The sequence below is a fragment of the Berghia stephanieae genome, chromosome 11 (assembly GCF_034508935.2).
Source record: "Berghia stephanieae isolate SIO BIC M18660-M18661 chromosome 11, UCSD_Bste_1.3, whole genome shotgun sequence".
Lineage (NCBI taxonomy): Eukaryota > Metazoa > Mollusca > Gastropoda > Nudibranchia > Aeolidiidae > Berghia > Berghia stephanieae.
This window is the reverse complement of record NC_088370.1, coordinates 28,149,577-28,169,576: the sequence shown is the minus strand read 5'-3', so window position 1 is coordinate 28,169,576 and position 20,000 is coordinate 28,149,577. Positions and strand designations below refer to the sequence as shown.

The 20,000-nt window shown below is 34.5% G+C and overlaps 3 protein-coding genes across 5 annotated transcripts in view; all 3 read left to right on the top strand.

The window, feature by feature from the left end:
• Nucleotides 1-1,792, top strand: part of LOC144956381 (uncharacterized) — a 6,926-nt gene extending 5,134 nt beyond the window's left edge. Inside the window, exon 3 of the mRNA XM_078886879.1 lies at nucleotides 1,768-1,792. Coding sequence (XP_078743005.1) covers nucleotides 1,768-1,792 — 25 coding nt within the window. The remainder of the gene's footprint in view (nucleotides 1-1,767) is intronic.
• LOC144956818 (uncharacterized) lies at nucleotides 1,148-10,660 on the top strand. Of its 3 annotated transcripts, none has more exons than XM_078887557.1 (2): nucleotides 1,148-1,218; nucleotides 8,247-10,660. In XM_078887557.1, exon 2 carries the CDS (start codon nucleotides 8,288-8,290, stop codon nucleotides 9,170-9,172), a length of 885 nt encoding a protein of 294 aa, XP_078743683.1. In that variant the 5' UTR covers nucleotides 1,148-1,218; nucleotides 8,247-8,287; the 3' UTR covers nucleotides 9,173-10,660. The 3 variants fall into 3 exon arrangements, with proteins under 3 accessions (XP_078743683.1, XP_078743684.1, XP_078743685.1); XM_078887558.1 differs by lacking the exon at nucleotides 1,148-1,218 and adding an exon at nucleotides 1,250-1,318; XM_078887559.1 differs by lacking the exon at nucleotides 1,148-1,218 and adding an exon at nucleotides 1,412-1,549.
• Nucleotides 1,250-20,000, top strand: part of LOC144956817 (uncharacterized) — a 23,724-nt gene continuing 4,973 nt past the window's right edge. The window contains exons 1-2 of the mRNA XM_078887556.1: nucleotides 1,250-1,314; nucleotides 16,812-16,923. Coding sequence (XP_078743682.1) covers nucleotides 16,858-16,923 — 66 coding nt within the window. The 5' untranslated portion in view covers nucleotides 1,250-1,314; nucleotides 16,812-16,857. The remainder of the gene's footprint in view (nucleotides 1,315-16,811; nucleotides 16,924-20,000) is intronic.

Here is a 20,000-nt window from a genome sequence, read left to right as displayed (position 1 = left end):
AAAAAATTTTAAAAACACAAACGTTTCGGGGTCAAAACTCATCTTCAGCCAACAAAAAAAAAAAAAAAGCAAAACAAACCAAACAATATCATCAAAAATACATTACTAGAAAAAAAAAAAAACAACATATCGACGACCATATATTTCGTACGTCCTCTCTGTTGAAGAAAAATCTTGTCATCACATGTTTTTTTAAAAAGTAATATATTTATGTTTTTATTGGGTTTTTTTTTTTGGTTGTGGTTGGCTGGAGAGGGGTTTTGAGCCCAAAAATGTTTTGTGGTATTTTGTTCTTTTTTTTTTTGTGGGGGGGGGGGGGGCTGTTATATTCATTTTTGTTTTTTTACTTTTTACACATTACGATAACGTTTTCTAAAGACAAACAGCTGTATACGGATACATCTTTCAGCCCCTCCTTTAAAAGAATATAGAGTTGATATACAACTATTTTCTTGGTTTTCCGTCGACGTAATTCTAAATAAATAAATAAATAAATAATAATAATACAATAATAATACAATCGATTCTCATACCCGTAAGGCGCAGAGCTTACAAAAGCCATAATTATTAAAAATATATCATTCAATAACTTTAACACCATGTCATTTTCAGTCTTAAGTCTGTACTTTCTAATTATTTCAGATTTTTCTTAGTCTGAAAAATAATTTCATGAATTACTTCGCTTGCTTACTCTTGATTGGGAAAAAAGAAAGCGACATACTGGCTGCCATAAAGAAAATAAATATAGAAAGAGTGAATTATGAAAACACAACGATAAGAAATGTTTATCATCACAGAGAGTTTTGAAAAAAAATCAATAAAACTTTCCTCAAAACATAGCCATTTCCACAAACGATTGTAAATATTAGGATTGTTACCATTATTATAACTTCTAAAACATGAGGTGGTCTCAAATTGTAGAATTCCGTCTACATTTTCTTTTCATGTTTAATCTTGACACATTCACTCTAATGTCGATAACAGATAACAATATATAATTTAAACGAAGAAAAATATATAGAAGAAACGAAATTGACGTCACTCAGCTCTTTCTTATTGTTAAAAAAAAAATAATTGGGACTGCCATTTAAATGATCAATGAGACTAGGAAAGTTTTACATATTATCATAGTTTTGAGTGTAGGTACGTTATATCCGACTGGTGTATGTTGCGAGTATATTACCTAAACGCATAGCATAAATAAGATTTTTGAAAGAGGTGAGCTGATAAATTTTTAGTTTTTGCACCATGACTAGCAACGCTCACCACTCGAACTGAATCCTGCGTTCAGGGACGTACAGGCCAAGATTTATTGTCCGTAGTATCTGATTCTTTTGCTTCGAGTGATTAGAATAATATATATATATATATATATATATATATATATATATATATATATATATATATCGCATTGCGATCCACTTAACGTGCTCAAATTGTTTTACAAGGGGTTTCTAGCCAAAGCCAACAGCAACACGTACATGTTGGTTCTAAACTATCGGAACAATGGCGGGCACCCTTATGAAATAGACTTACTTCTCCGACGAGGGTAAAGGGTATCCAGAGGAGAAAACATTATAAATCTGATCGAGTTTTGACTTTTATACATCTGATCACATGACATGTGAAAAATTTCTGGCCAGCATAAAGAATAAAAAGTACTGATTTTCTTTGTTTAAAACCAAGCTGCTCGTTGCTGGGCGACGTGACATCAGACTATTGAATCCTATTGAGGTCTGATGTCTCTGACTATAAATCTATTTTTAGCATCAAAACCACCCCACCCGAGTAGCGTATTGATTAAATTGAGCTTAAATCGAGCTTTTATATAGCGCAATATCAACTAAACGCGCTAAAGGCGCTTTACAAATGGTCCCTGACCAACAGCAACACGTAACATCAGAACGAAGCATGACGCCTGTTAGGAGATATTACATTTATTTTCCGACATAGACAACGCTGTTAACTAATGTGAGTAAAGAGCATTATCCAAAGACTCAACTTTGCGCCGAGCGAGGCTCGAACCCAGGACCTTCCGATTCGAAAGCAAAGTGTCATAGCACAAGACCACATAGCCTCACATTGTAGCGGTGGGTTACATGTATAAGGTGTCTCACCTCCTCAAATCGATTTATCATGTCGGGATAAAGTAGTTGCTGAAACGTGCACCTATAGATAGTTCGAAGATGATGTCACTCATGGCTTTGTTATTGTTTTTTGCCATCCGCGTTTATGAGTAATGCCTACTGAACTGTATTAACTCGACTATAAAAGTTCATTGATACACACAGTTTTGTGTGTTGGTCCATTATACTTCCGGATGGCAATGTTATAAGCTTCTTAGCCAAGCGCATACTATCTATATCCATAACTATCAGACTTGGGTTGAGTTTGTAAGTTTTCAATTTATTTGTATATTTATTTATTCACTTATCCATCATCATCATCATCATCATCATCATCATCATCATCATCATCATCATCATCATCATCATTATTATTATTATTATTATTATTATTATTATTATTATTATTATTATTATTATTATTATTATTATTATTATTATTATTATTATTATTTTCATTATTTTCATTATTATTAATATTATTATTATTGTTATTATTATTATTGTTATTTATTATTATTATATATTATTATTATTATTATTATTATTATTATTATTATTATTATTATTATTATTATTATTATTATTATTATTATTATTATTATTATTTATTATTATTATTATTATTTTATTATTATTATTATTATTATTATTATTATTATTATTATTATTATTATTATTATTATTATTATTATTATTATTATTGTTACTAGAGGAGAACCCGAACCATTTTCGGGAAAATACAGGCTGTTACGAATAGGCACTCATCTATACTATTAGTGTATTGTGGAAATTAACAGATCAAGATGAATCTTTTGAGTCATCAACGATCAAAACCAGTCCAGTGATAATGTCCGTAGGTGCGCGCAAATGAATCTGGCAACATGGTGACCAGATGGTGATCCCAGCACCAAATGACCGATTATTTTACCCTAGCAGATTTTATAGATAGAACGAAGATAATGTCAATATCTTTGTTATTGTTTATTGCCATCCATGTTTAGGAGTAATTCTCACTAAACTGAAACGTTCATGGTTACACATAGATTTATACGTTGGTCCGTTATAATTCACGATGGCAATGTTGTGAGTTTCTTAGCCAAGCGCACAGCATCTCTATTCCCAACCCTAATATTTCTAAAGAATAGTTAATCGAATGGATTGGACGTTTTACTTTAATCTAACGAATGCAGATAATGTAGGCGTTTCGGGTTTCTGTTTTGTCAAGAAATCATGATGAATCAAACACTAATTTGATCCTTTAATGTATATAAGCAAGACTTGGTTAAATACACTTATGCTTTCATTCCATTAGACTATTATTCTGATGTACTCAGGGGAAACAACCCACAACAAAACAAGTACATAATCCATACTAAGGTTAGAAAACAGCTCCTCCAAGTATCGAACGATTAAATTACCTCTCATTTAAAGATGAATAAACCAAAACATTGATGGGCAGGAATTAGTGTGTTCCTTAGGAATCAATGCCCATCAATGTTTTTATTTATTCATCTTAACTACTTAACATACTACTCGTATTTCCTGCCCATCAATGTTTTTGTTTATTCATCTTAACAATGCCATTACCACATTATCTCATTCGTCTGTCGTGTTTCATTCATCCTGTTTTGTTGATAAAGGGGAAACCCGAAGCGTCCATTTTATCTGTTTTCGTATAATATATTGAACCTTACATTCAATTTCACATTGTTATTTATTTCTTCGAGCTTCGAGCAGCAACATTTATTTATTAACTTGCTTTTGGGAGTGAAAGCTGGAAAACACAGAATCTAGAAACCTTTCAAAACAAGTGCGTGAAAAGAATTTTTAACAGGTTTTTGTCTACAAAAATAAAAACAGTGGATATATTAAAGAAAGCTGACTGCTCTAGCATTGAAAACCAAATAAAAAGAAGAAGATGGCGTTGGCTGGGTCATGTGGCCAGAATGGGAAAAGGGTCACTTCCCAAGACAGCCCTGTACTGGACAGCAGGTGGGAAGGAGAAAGCGAGGAAGACCCAAAGAAACCTGGCTAAGGACCATGGAAAAACGAATTAAAACGTTATATGATAACTATAACATTGAACATATATTTCACTCCTAACTATACTCTCTCTCTCTCTCTCTCTCTCTCTCTCTCTCTCTCTCTTTTCCCCTCTTCCTTTCACGCGTGTGATATACACAACATAAACAGATGGATTTTGTTTTCAATTTGTTATGAAACAGTGCCAGACAAAGCAAGAAAGAAAAATGCAAGCAAAAAAACCCCAAACAAACAACAAATAAATACCCCCCCCCCCAAAAAAAAAAAAAAAAAATAACAAAAAAAGCAACAAATAAAAACCCAACAAAACTAAACACACACACAATAAAAAAAAAAAACATCCCAAAAATCAGTTTTACTAGACTGGAGATCGAAACTCTGACTTCCTAATTACCGTCACCCTAAAATAAAAAAAATAATCAGGAGGTCTGAGGTTCGATCCCTAGTCGAAGAAGACTGATTTTTTTAATGTTTTATTTTTTTTTCCATGTATTTTTCTTTCTCGCTTTGTCTGGCTCTGGTTCATTCACACTTTTCATAATCATTGTAGTGTCCCATTCATCTTGTTATCTTGTGAGCTTATTTTATATAGCGCAATATCCACTAAATGTGCTCAAAGCGCTTTACAAAGGGTGCTTAACCAACAGCAACACGTAACGTGTAGAACGAGACATGACGCCTATTAGGCAATATTAAAATTGTTTTTCGACAGGCCAGGTACTCATTTTACATTTGAGTAAGGTGAGAGAACGTGAGTAAAGAGACTTTACCAAGGACTCAACTATGCGCCGAGCGAGGCTAAAAAATGTATTAAAAAAAAACAACAAAAAACAAAAAAAAAAAAAACAACAAAAAAACAATTTTAAAAAACAACACTCCCCCCCCCCCAAAAAAAAAAACAAACAAACAAACAAACCAAAAACAAAATCAAAACAAAAATGCAAACAAAAGCCAATCAGTAAATCAATAATCCCCTCCCAAAACAATTAGGCAGACTAGTTTCCTTTATGTAGATACCAATACGGTCATTATTCTCTCGGATTACTTTCTAAACAACGTCTTTTCACTTTCAAAATTAATTAATGTGGTTCTTAATTTACACATCATCTCGGAATAATGGTCGCATCCACGTCACAAACCGAGTTGCCAATTTAGCATATTTTATGATGTTTCCATTCACTTCCCCATGATGGAGTAATCTCTATCGAGGTATGGTAGCATGCCTTTTCGACCATATGGAGGTTTGAGGTTCGAACGTGATAAGTAAAAGGCTGATTTTTCTGGGATTATTTTTTCGTGTTTTATCCTGTCTTCTTTGACAATATTTTTCATATACCCCTCAGACAGGCGAGTTGGTTAAAACAATGACATATCTCATTCCTTGTACATATTTAAACTAATCAGACTTGATTCGTCGCCATTGTAAACTTATAGATAGTTCGAAGATGACATCACTCAGGTCTTTGTTTTTTTGCCATCCGCGTTTATGAGTAATGCTCACTAAACTGTATTAACCCGACTATAAACGTTCATGAAAACACACAGTTTTGTGTGTTGATCCGTTATACCTCCGGATGGCAATGTTATGAGTTTCTTAGCCAAGCGAATATTATCTATAGATGGTATGTGCTTGGCTAAGAAGCTCATAACATGGCCATCCGGAAGTATAACGACCAACACACAAAACTCTGTGTAACCATTATCGTTTATAGTCTGGCGTCTTCAGTTTAGTGAGAATTACTCATAAACGTGGATGGCAAAAAAACAAAACAAAACAAAAACAAAGAACTGAGTGACGTCAACTTCGAACTATCTGTAGGTTAACGATGGCTACGGTCTTAGTGTCAGGCTATAAGTTATCGGTGGCTACAGTCTTATTATCAGGCTATAAGTTAACGATGGCTACCGTCTTTGTGTCAGGCTGTAAGTTAACGATGGCTACAGTCTTTGTGTCAGGCTGTAAGTTAACGATGGCTACAGTCTTATTATCAGGCTATAAGTTATCGGTGGCTACAGTCTTAGTGTCAGGCTGTAAGTTAACAATGGCTACAGTCTTATTATCAGGCTATAAGTTATCGGTGGCTACAGTCTTAGTGTCAGGCTATAAGTTAACGATGGCTACGGTCTTATTATCAGGCTATAAGTTAACGATGGCTACAGTCTTATTATCAGGCTATAAGTTATCGGTGGCTACAGTCTTATTATCAGGCTGTAAGTTAACGATGGCTACAGTCTTTCTGTCAGGCTATAAGTTAACGATGGCTACAGTCTTATTATCAGGCTATAAGTTAACGATGGCTACAGTCTTAGTGTCAGGCTGTAAGTTAACAATGGCTACAGTCTTATTATCAGGCTATAAGTTATCGGTGGCTACAGTCTTAGTGTCCGGCTATAAGTTAACGATGGCTACGGTCTTATTATCAGGCTATAAGTTATCGGTGGCTACAGTCTTAGTGTCCGGCTATAAGTTAACGATGGCTACGGTCTTATTATCAGGCTATAAGTTAACGATGGCTACAGTCTTATTATCAGGCTATAAGTTAACGATGGCTACAGTCTTAGTGTCAGGCTATAAGTTAACGATGGCTACCGTCTTTGTGTCAGGCTGTAAGTTAACGATGGCTACAGTCTTTGTGTCAGGCTGTAAGTTAACGATGGCTACAGTCTTTGTGTCAGGCTGTAAGTTAACGATGGCTACAGTCTTATTATCAGGCTGTAAGTTAACGATGGCTACAGTCTTTGTGTCAGGCTATAAGTTAACGATGGCTACAGTCTTATTATCAGGCTATAAGTTAACGATGGCTACAGTCTTCGTGTCAGGCTATAAGTTAACGATGGCTACCGTCTTTGTGTTAGGCTGTAAGTTAACGATGGCTACAGTCTTTGTGTCAGGCTGTAAGTTAACGATGGCTACCGTCTTTGTGTCAGGCTGTAAGTTAATGATGGCTACAGTCTTTGTGTCAGGCTGTAAGTTAACGATGGCTACAGTCTTTGTGTCAGGCTGTAAGTTCACGATGGCTACACTTGGTCCCACCCTAGACTGGATTGAGAAGAGACAATCCAGACTAGCCAAACTTCACCTCATTCCCACACAAAAGAAGGACTAATGGCCTATGCAGGCGTACTACAGACTTTTCGTACACGGTCCGACGAGCAAAGATTAGATGCAGTGGATGTGGGACATCGTGAATCGGCATATGTCGACAAGAGAAGTTCCGTTTAGACGTACCGTTAATTAAATATGACCATCATTTTTATTGTCGAATATAATTAGAACGAAGATGATGTCACTCAGGCCATTGTTATTGTTTTTTTGCCATCTATGTTTGTGAGTAATTCTCTCTTAACTGTATTATCCAGACTATAAAAGTTGATGGTTAAACAGAGTTTTGTGTGTTTGCCCGTTATACTTCAGGATGGCAATGGTGTGAGCTTCTTAGCCAAGCGCATACTATCTATAAAGGGGAAAAGAATTTTATTATATTTCATTTTTTAAGGTTTAATTTAGTGCAAAGGCCATCTTTTTGAGACAGCCCATAGGGGCCACATATACAGCAATGAGCCAATGACAATTTAGATTACCAGACATGGATAACACGTCGATTTCGTTTTAAGTTGTTTTGATTTTTTTTTAAAGCTTCACTTGGCCTGAATTATTCCCATCTCTCCTCGTGGAGAAAAGGTCCATGAACCCATTTTAATCTTGAGTCCTGTTGGCCACAACAACACAGGCCTCTCACTCCAGGATCTAGATCCCATTATGTTTCTTTCCTTTTCAAATGTCATCCTCCATGTTCCTCTTGGTCTTCCTCTCGTCCTCTTGACATCAGGTGTCCATGTTAAAACCACAAGAGGGAAGCAGTTGTTCGGTATTCTTAAGACATGTCTTATCCATCTCCATCTTTTCTGAGGGTCACCATTTTACTTAAATAAGGGATATTTACTCTGTTCCTGATCTCCTTATTTGACACTTTTTGACACTTTTCAAAAGCTACTACGAATATATTCATTTTTGGTTAATCATTTCTTACAGTCCACACAGCTATTTACCTAACATCTTTGTTTTTATTCAAGGTTGATTAAAGGCGGCTCCTGTATTAAATTCAATTACAAAAATGGCATCCACCACCCGAGGATACGCATTCTACACAACCGACATTGTAACAACCAAACAATTCCCCATTCCGACACCGGTTTCTTCAGAATTGTTTCAAATTGGAGATGACAAAGGACAACAAGCACAGGAGGAACAGAGGCTAGATTCTTTTGTTAGCGATTTTGTGGTGGACGCAGTTGATATTGTCATCACCATCTTTCTCTGTGGAATAACCAGTGCACTCGGACTCGTCGCTAATGCCATCAACATCCTTGTCTTCATCCGACAGGGGGTGCTGTCAAGCAGTAGCAATGTCTCTCTTCTTGCCTTGGCCTTTGCTGACATTGGCTGTCTGCTTCCTGTCTTTTGTAACAGCATCAACTACGCAGTGTTCCACCTGGGACATGTCGGAATTTTCTTTACCCCTAAAGACTTTTTTGACACTGCGGTGATCTGGCCGCATATTATGTGCATGCAAATTACGAGCTGGATTACGGCCTACATTGCTTTTGAAAGATGCATGTGTGTACTGTTTCCATTGAAGGTGAAATTCATATTTTCTGCGAAAAGATCAGCAATCATCACAACATGCATAGCGGTGGTTGCCATCGCTTCCTTCTTACCAACGTTTTTAACTCTAGGCGTGCAAAAAGTAACTGACTCGTCAACAAATAAAACTGGATTCATTTTCGTGCCGACAGAATCCCATTTCAAAACTATAGACGCTTCTGATAAACTTCATGCCTTCACTCTTCGACCTCTCACTTTGCTGATCGTGTTTGGCTGTAACACAAATTACAGTCTATCGCATCAAACTTTCCGCTTCATGGCGGAAGTCTATTGTGAAAGCGGCTTCCTCATCAGCAACAAAATCAACAAAGACTGGCAAACAAAATGGCAATAGCTGCGATCCGAGTTCAGAAGAACTGAGTAAAATACCAACTATCCAAGATAGTAAAAGGTCCAGTCAAATAACTGACGATCAGACAGCTTCTGACACGCCAGATAAAAAGAACTCACATGCCAAACCCCCACAGAAGACTAATTTTGAATCGAAAGAAATCAGATTAGTAAAAATGATCACTGCGATTTCTGTCATATTCATGGTCTGCAATGCACCAGATATTCTTAGCGTTTTTCTTCTCTTCTACCTCCGACCAAAATATCAAATTTCATACGCTGATAACATGTTCAGTGTGCTTGTTGCGGGGATGTTGTGTCTCGAAAGTATTAACTCTGCCATCAATATTCTCGTCTATTACAGAATGAGTTCGACATATAAGCAAGCATTTCTTGCATTGACAAGGAGACAATAATACAAATTCATCATTATAACAGCAGACCCAAAAACTAAACACAATCTATAATCGCGTGTAATTAACAAATAAAAATACAAAAATGAATATACAACAGCTTCAAAAAAGAACAAAATACAAACATGGAACGTTTATGGCTCAAAACCCTTCTACAGTCAACAACAAAAAACAAGAAAGACATAAATACATTACTAAATTCTAGATCGACGAATTGTCGTCAATCTGGAATTTAGTAATGGATTTATGTCTTTCTTGTTTATTTTTGTTGTTGGCTGAAGAAGGGTTATGAGACCAAAGCATTCCGTGTTTGGAATTTTGTTCTTTTTTGAAGCTGTTGGGAATCAATATTGCTTTGTATTTTATTTGTTGAATTTTTTTCTCTTTTTAATTGAGATTTTATATAGCGCAATATCCACTAAACGTGCTCAAAGAGCTTTACAAGGGGTCACTGGCCAACAGCAACATTTAACATTTAGGAAGGAACATGACGCCTATTAGGCGATATTACATTTTTTTCGGACAGAGACAACGCTGTTAACGGCCAGGTACTCATTTTACACCTGAGTAGGGTGAGAGAATGAGAGTAAAGAGCCTTCTAAAAGAACTGAACTATGCGCCGAATGAGGCTCGAACCCAGGACCTTCCGATCCGAAAGCGAGTGTCATAACACTAGACCACATAGCCGCAGATCTTGATATGTGAGTTTGAGTCAAAAACTTTCGGATTTAGGATTTGAACGGATATAACCTGTGGAAGCTACCCATCATGCGACATGCGACCCCAAGCTGCTTTGTTTACCCTAGTATAATGACATTATGATATGGTATGAACAAAAATGAATGTACCAGCTTCAAAACTAATTCTGTTGTTGTTGAAAAGATCAAAATACCATGTACGGAACGTTTTGGGCTCAAAATACTTCGTCAGTCAATAACAAAAAAAAAAAAAAGAACCATTAAAATATCCGAGAGCTTTCGAGAATTTACCATCTCAAAATTGTGGATTCTGTGCGCTATCAAAATTAGTTATTACATTACATTACATTGAATATTACCTATAAAATATATATTTTGTTACGATACTGTCTGATGGTTCATTCTTTTCCATTTTTCTCCCTTTTAATGTCATATTTTTAAATGGTCAAATAAACAATGAATGTTGCTTTTACAAATTTGAAAAATTGTATCTAGACGTCTAGACGTCTATACACGAACGTTTCACAAAGCATTTAAAGGTTTTTAAGACCTATAAACTCTTAAACCATACGATGCGATATGAAATCGCGTCCTGTTCCACTCTTGTAAAGGTGCGAAAAGAAGTCTTCTAGTATCTATCGATAAGCCATAAGCTATGGACTTGGAATTTCATAACCAAAACGCAAACATAATACTAGTTTTCAAGAAAGACAGTAAACGTGTGTTATCAAACTACAGCATGTATCTTTAACATGTCTGTTTTTAGATATTGGAGCACATACTACGCCATCACATAATATCAACACCTCTACAGTATGGTTTCAGAAGTGGACATTCCTGTGAAAGCCAATTAATCGAAACTATGCATGAGCTCATGAAATCTTTTGACAAGAAAATACAAACTGATCTAAACATCTTAGACTTTAGCATTTGACACCGTCCCGCACAAAAAGCTCCTTTATAAATTAGAAAGTTACGGTATAAGAGGTAATATCCACAAGTGGCTTACATCATTTCTGACGCAAAGAACACAGCAAGTTATTGTCAAAAGTTCATCATCATCATCATCATCATCATCATCATCATCATCATCATCATCATCATTATCATCATCATCATCATCATCATCATCATCATCATCTTCAGCATCATCCTGTCAAGTTGACTCTGGAGTACCACAAGGGACATTTTAATTCCGATACTCTTCCTCTGCTACACAAATGGCCTTCCCCATGTTGTAGTATCTCAAACAAGGCTCTTTGCATATGACTGTGTCTCCTCTATAGACACATCAAATCACCATCAGATCAAATACAATTGCAAGCAGACTTACAAAATCTCGAACAATGGGCAGACACCTGGGGCATGCGTTTCGATGAAACAAAATATCATAAGGTGGAAATATCCCGCATTAAAATACCACTTAGATTCAAGTCCACACTGAACAATAGCACCGTGGAACAAGTTACAGAAAATCCATATTTAGGCATCATTATACAAGAAAACCTAAAAAGGCAAGCACACATCAACAAAAAATAAATAAAGCAAATTCAGCGCTAGGATTCGTCAAAAGGAACATCAGACATTGTCATGCAAACCTCAAAGAAATTGCCTTCATTACACTCGTAAGATCAATCTTAGACTGTTCCTGTACAGTTTGGGACCCATACCTACAATCGGATATAAAAGCAAATGAAGCTGCCAGCGCCGCACTGCAATATTTGTCTTCAATGACTACAGCCCCCCCCCCCCCCATTGCAGCTTAACAGACATGATCACATAGCTTGGACGGACTCCCCTACAAGATAGACGGAAAGAACAACGACTAACTCTCATGTTCAAAATTACAAACGCAATGACGGCCATCTCACTAGGACAGCTAGGCACACAACGAAATTCAAGCATTCAAAGAAAACCCCTCTAAAAAAACACCAATCTACTAACTCAAACATCTTCAAATACTCATTTGCACCCCGCATTATCAAAGGCCGGAGCGCGCTTCCCGGATCATGTTTGAACACAGCCGATTTAGACACATTCAAACGAAAATTTTCATAATCCTTCAGCCAAAACACCAACAATGGTTATCGCATTCAACAACTCTCTTCGCCCTCGAATACAAATACTCAGAATTGAATCGACTTGGAGTAACATTCAGATTCAGATTCAGAACACTGAAGAAATGGTTACCGAAATAAGACAGAGAGCTCACTATTATGGAACGACGTGGTAGGAAAAGGATCCTAGACAACTTTGATATGGATATCATTCATAGATGTATGGAGCTGGGTGAACGTAACCATACAACAGACAAAGAAATGAAGGTCTGATAATTTGGGTAGAAAAAGACCCACCGGTTCTGGACAGAAGATCGTTGTTATTCTTGCAGGTGATGAAGAAAATGGGTATTTAGAGGGATGCTATATCATTTTTTCTTCTCCGCATCTGGAAGTTAGAGAATATCATTCTGGCATCAATGCAGGGGTGTTTGTAGACTGGCCAAAAGCATTTTGCTTCCTTCTCTCTACGACCCAGCTGTATTGTATAGGGCAACTCTACCATTTGGTAACCCTTGATTACTTCAAGGCGCCAACTTTGGCAACTAAAAAGGCTGACATGATTTCATGGCTTCAACCAGGCAGCACTACATATTCTACCATTTATTAAAGGCCTAACTGCACGCCTTGATAAAAAGAAACAAACCCAAAACAGTTTTCAAAGCGGATTGTCTAATCAAAGAGTATAGACACGAGGTTGTCCAACTTCCCCTCTATCGCTGTGAGCTCAATCTAGTCGAGTTCATTTGGACCCAAGTAAAGAAAAGATGATAGGTGGATATGGAACACCAAATTTACTCTCAACAACGAGATAAGAAACAATATAACAAGGGAAGACTGGGGAAAAGGCATGCTCCACCCTTCGCAAAGTGGAGGAAAAATACATTTCATTGGATAGAGTGATGCCACAAAATCTTTCCCTAGTCGTTCCATTTCTCCTTTCATCAGAATGTGATGTTGGATTTCTCCAGTATTTCTTTGTTGTTGTTGTTGATATTATTATTATTATGATTATTATGATTATGATTATTATTATTATTATTATTATTATTATTATTATTATTATTATTATTATTATTATTATTATTATTATGATGATGATGATGATGATGATGATGATGATGATGATGATGATGATTGATATTATTATTATTATTATTATTATTATTATTATTATGATTATTATGATTATTATGATGATGATTATTATTATTATTATTATTATTATTATTATTATTATTGTTTTTATTATTATTATTATTATTATTATTATTATTATTATTATTATTATTATTATTATTATTATTATTATTATTATTATTATTATTATTATTATTATATTATTATTATTATTATTATTATATTATCATTATTATTATTATTATTATTATATATTATTATTATTATTATTATTATTATTATTATTATTATTATTATTATTATTATTATTATTATTATTATCATTATTATTATTATTATTATTATTATTATTATTATTATTATTATTATTATTATTATTATTATTATTATTATTATTATTATTATTATTATTATTATTATTATAGTGGTTGTTGTTGTTGTTGTTCAACACATGTACATATTTGTGGAAACACTGTATGATAAATTGTTGAATTTCTTCTTCTGACCAGTCCACATTAAAATTATGTAATCATCTTTGGCATAAACAGAAACTATTTCTCAAAGTTTTGCAATCAAAATAGTGTTGGAAGCGCATAATGTTCACACTCATTTGTATTTATCAGTAATGCGTATTGATAGTTATCAAATGTAGATGTCTGATAGATACGGATTGCCATTAGTCTTTACATATACAGAAACTGTATGTACACCAAATAAGTTTCAATTAACCGAACACTCCATTTTAACAAGTTCCTTCGGAATGGATGAGTGGAAAATTCATAATTTTGATACTGTAAATCATATATGAGTTCTGAACCTTACCATTTATCGAGCTTAATATAGCTGTAATAAGCGAAATCCTATTATATTGTTTTAAAATTAGTCAAAAACTATTTTTTAATTAATACATATTGATTCAGAGGTTCATATGATTTTTTTTTTTGCTGTGCATTGAGGGGCAGATGAGAAAAGAATCAAAAGACGAGCCACTTATTAATAATCTGACTGAACCAAACCAGTACAGCACTTCCCCTCCGTACAACAAACCAATAAGTAAATAAAACAAACGTGAACTTATAGATAGAATGAAGTTGACGTCACTCGGGTCTTTGTTATTGTTTTTTGCCATCCACGTTTATGAGTAATTTTCCCTTAACTGTTTTAGTCAAACAATAAAAGTTCATGGTTACACAAGAGTTTTGTGTGTTGGTTGGTCGGTTATACTTCCGGATGGCAATGTTGTGAGCTTCCAAGCCAAGCGCATACTATCTGTAGTAAGTGCAAAGGGAGGTTGCTAGATTCTATGGTTGCTAGATTCTAGGTTGCTATGGGCCTTTATAGGCCCATAAATTGACGCTTGCATATCGGAAACGTAGCAACGAGGGGCACTACTTTTTTTAAAAGGTCTTGAAATATCATGACACTGATTGTAGACGACAAACTAAGGGACATAATCGATGAGATGAGTATTCACTAATGGAATGAATGAATGAAAGAAAGAAGAATAAAATGGATGATGGGAACTGGCTATTGTTAGTGTCATAATTCGACGCCCAAGAAACCGATCAAATGTTTTGTCAATTAATGGCAGCTCTCTTAATTAAAGATTCCATTCACCCCTCTCCATACCAACCATTGGAAAATCGTCACATTCGTTACGATAAAACCAATAAAATCTCATTCTGATTTCTATTTTACATCACCAACTTTAAATAATTTTATTTTGTTATTGCTATAAAACCGGGCTCAATTTGCTTTATAATATTATGTTTAGAATGTAACTTGCATTCCTGTTTGAGTAAGAAAAAATATTTTTGTGTTGGGTGTAGATCTATAGGGGAAAATTCTGAAAATGGCCGGTAAGGAGAGGGTTAAATAATTACACAATTTCTGAATTTATTCCAGAGTAGTATTTGCTGACTGTTATTTTTAAATAGGAGGTGTAATAAAATATTTTTTGAACTTGTATTGGCTTTCGACGCTTGTTCTTGATAACAGCATCCCTAAAGTCAATCTATTGTGAAGAACTCGTTGACAAAAATCAATACAAGTTCAAAGATTATATATTAATAACAATAATGATAATAATAATAATAATAATAATAATAATAATAATAATAATAATAATAATAATAATAATAATAATAATAATAATAGTGATGATGATGAGATGATGATGATGATGATGATGATGATGATGATGATGATGATGATGATGATGATAATGATAATAATAATAATAATAATAATAATAATAATAATAATAATAATAATAATAATAATAATAATAATAATAATAATAATAATAATAATAATAATAATAATAATACATCTCCCATACACAAACACGCAAACTAACAAATGCAACATCGGTATGTCCCCCGAGAAAGATCATAGGTTCGAGACTCGCTCTAAGCGGCGTTCAGTTGATTCCTTCACAAAGGCTGTTTACTCACATTCTCTCAACGTACTTTGGTGTAAAATGAGTACCTGGTCGTTAACATCGTTGTCTCTGTCGGAAAATATTCTACTATCGCCTAACAGGCGTAATGTCTCTTCCTACATCTTAAGTGCTGCATAGGGACCCCCTTGTAAAACGTTTTGAGCACGTGTAATGGATGTTGCGATATATATATATATATATATATATATATATATATATATATATATATGAGTGTTGGTGGGTACTTGTAGGTACGAGAGTGCTCGATAATGTTGGTTAGAGCTTATAAAAAGAAATAAGGTCACTCACTTTATTTCCCCCCCGATACATTTGTTTCTATGTCTTCTATGTCGTCGGTCGACATTTATCCGTAGTGTCAAATGGAGGACATAGAAACAATTGTATCGGCAAAAACAAAAAAAAAAAAAAAAAAACGTGAGTGACCTTACATATTCTCAAATTTATTTTAAAAGATCATAGAAAGTCCAACCCCCTGTCCAAGAAATTCCATTTGGCATTTTGATAACTTGATACGCAAAGAAATATTTTTTCTCAGAGATCAAATTATAATTGGTTTCCGTGATGACCATCGATAAGAAGACATTGTACAGAAAGTAAATAGCCATCAAAGATCGTACTCTGGAAAAACACGTATATAAAAATTTGGCCAGGAAAATCATCCAAACATCGATGGATTCAAATGACCCTCTTCTTGGCAAAAACTCTCAAACCTGGGATTTTAAGAAAGACTTCTCTAAGTCTCAGATTTGAACGCTTTTGCCAAAATGAGTATCGTATAAACAGACCGATATTTTAAGAGGACGAGTTTTCTGGCTAAATTTTGTAATCCGAGTTTTTCCAGAGTACCAGAGTTAATTTGTAATGTCCACAGTTTGATTGACTCGTATAATTTATAAAACGTCCGCGTGAGTTGTGAAATGCCATTCATCAGTTGGTCTTTTGGTTTGAGCGTTCTACCTCATTCAACTCAGACGATAAAAAAGGTAAGTTATATTTTTTTGGGTAAGGAAAATAAGAATGGTATTGAGCAAAAGCCATAGCAACCTTCTTCGTACAATGCCTTACAGATTCATAATAATGATGATGATAATAACTCTTATGTATAAATCTGGCCAGATAACACGTCCTCAAATACCGATCCGGAAGTCCCAGGTTTCAGAGTTTTTGCCAGGCTGGAGGTCATTTGGATTTATGTTTTTTTTTTAAATTTTTGCCAAATTTTGAACTACGTGTGTGTCCAAAGTAGGGTACTTCACTGAGATGCCCTTATCTTTCCTAGGGACCCCTCTACTCATAAACCGACGCCACGCTAACGTTTTATCATAATAATAATGAAACAAATAATGATAATGCCAGTAATAATAAAAATAGTAATGATACTAATAGTAATAATAATAATAATAATAATAATAATAATAATAATAATAATAATAATAATAATAATAATAATAATAATAATAATAATAATAATAATAACAATTATAATAATAATGATAAAAATAATAATAAAACTAGGAATAATAATAATAGTAATGATACTAATAGTAATGATAATAATATTAACAATAATAAATAATAATAATAATAATAATAATAATAATAATAATAATAATAATAATAATAATAATAATAAGAGTTTAGTTGTTTAGCGCCCAATCCCGTTGAGATAACACCTCTAGGCTCACAAAATTGTAAAACATCATTATAAACATTGGGTACACACGTACCTACACCCATTTATACAAGCGCTCGCACACACACACACACACACACACAAACACAAACATGCCCTCACAACGACACACACATGCAGAAAGGAAACGTGCATATGCACACATAGAAGAAAAAATATCTGTTAACACGAATTATTGAATATAAATCATATAAGGGCATTTAACAATAATGGCAGATGAAGGGAGATTATAATATCATGTCATGAGAATTCTGATGTAACAAAGGTATATCTTATAAAAAATAGGATGTTTTATTTTATCTAGTGGGCTTCTCATAAGATGAGATTTTAATTTCTTTTAAGAAGATGACTGAGAATCCACAACCCCGCTCCTAACACTGACTGGTAAAGAATTCCAGACAGCGGAAGCAGCATGAATGAATGCAAGATCAGCATAGGTCTTAGATTCTTTTTAGGAACATATAATATATTCGTGATTGAGAGATGGATGTTAATCAAATCTGATATCTGGAGAAGTTTCATTAAGATGATTACAGCACACTACAGCATTTTTATAAGTAATCCTAAATCTAACAGGGAGCCAGTGAAGAGAACAAAACAAAGGTGTGACATGATCACTTTTTTTTGCTTTTCAAAACTAATTTTGCAGCTTGATTTTGAATGCGCTGCAATTTGCTGACAACATTATTTGGCATGTTACAGTAATTAAGTCTAGAAAACATCGAAGAAGAAATGGGGGTTTGAATAGCTTTTTGATTTTAAAAAAATCGCTAATTGTGAAATTATTTTGAGCTCGACGTATAAAGACTTACATAAATTATCGATATGGCAATGCATGAAAAGGGTAGAATCAAAGTAAACACCCAGATTTCTGGCTCTGTCAGTAAAATGGACTTTTTTGTTTTCAATTGTAATAAAATGCTTATGCTCATTTTTTATTATATTTTTGGACCACACAAAATAACTTCCCTTCTCTCTTCGTTCATTTTGAGCCTATTTATTGTCATCCAGTTTTTCACATCTTCTATACAAATTTCCAGGTTTTTAATTAAGGAATCTAATTCAGACGGATAGATAGAGCTATAGATAGTATGCGCTTGGCTAAGAAGCTCATAACATTGCCATCCGGAAGTATAACGGACCAACACACAAAACTGTGTGTATCCATGAACGTTTATAGTCGGTTTAATACAGTTCAGTGAGCATTACTCATGAACGCGGATGGCAAAAAACAATAACAAAGACCTGGGTGACGTCATCTTCGAACTATCTATACACCTGGGTGTCGTCAGCGTACATGTGGTAGCTGACCTCATGCTTTCTTATTATTCCTCCCAATGGTTGTGTATAGAGAGAGTATAAAGGTCTCAAACGAACATTGGGGTACTCCATAATTCAAAGTTTGTGTTTTAGATTTGATGTTGTCTATCAGGACTGAATGTGTCAGCCCGCCAGTGTAAGACTTAAACCGTTCTAAGGCGTTATCTGATCCACCAAATGTCTTTGACAAACGTGTAATTAATAAGGAGTGATCTATGGTGATCTATGGTGTCAAAGGCTGCGCTTAGTCTAACAGCGCTAAGATGGATATTTTTCCAGCATCTGCAACACAAAAAAAAAATCATTATTAATTTTAATTAGGGCAGTTTCCGTATTGTGGTCCTGCCTGTTGGCAGATTGATAAGGTTCGTAAAGATTATATCTAAGCAAATGATTTTTAAGTTGCCTAGCAACCACTTTTTCAAGGATTTTAGAGAGAAAGGGTAAACTTGAAACGGGACGAAAAATTTTCAGCTCTTCAGGGGATAGGTTTGCTTTTTTTTAGCAAAGGGATCACAATTGCTTGCTTAAAAGAATGTGGTACAATTCCTGTAGATAGAGATTCGTGTATGATTGAAGTAATAAAGGGCAAAAGGATATCAATATGATAAATGAGTAACGATTGTGGTATTGGGTCAAGATTGCATGTCTTTGGATGTGACGATTTGATTATTTCTTTGATATCATCCACTGTAACAGGAGTGAATGAAGAAAACAAGGCATCGGCTTCAAAGGTCTTAAAGTCGTATTCCGTATGAATTGCTATCTAGTTTCTTTCTAATTGAAGTTACCGTTTCCCCGAAAGAAATTTCCGAATAGTTCAGGAATATCTCCCGCTGGAACCGAAGTGGGAAATGTGGATTTGGAATGTGTAGTAGACTTTCCAGTCAACGAGTTGGTGATGGAATATAACGCCTTTGAAGTGCGACAGTCGTTGATCAAAGTGTTGTGTTGCAAAAAGACGACTTTGCTTAATTGATCTTATGTTTTACGTTTTTGTTTTGATTTTGATAAATCTCTTTGTCGACTGTCAGGAGTGATTTTCGC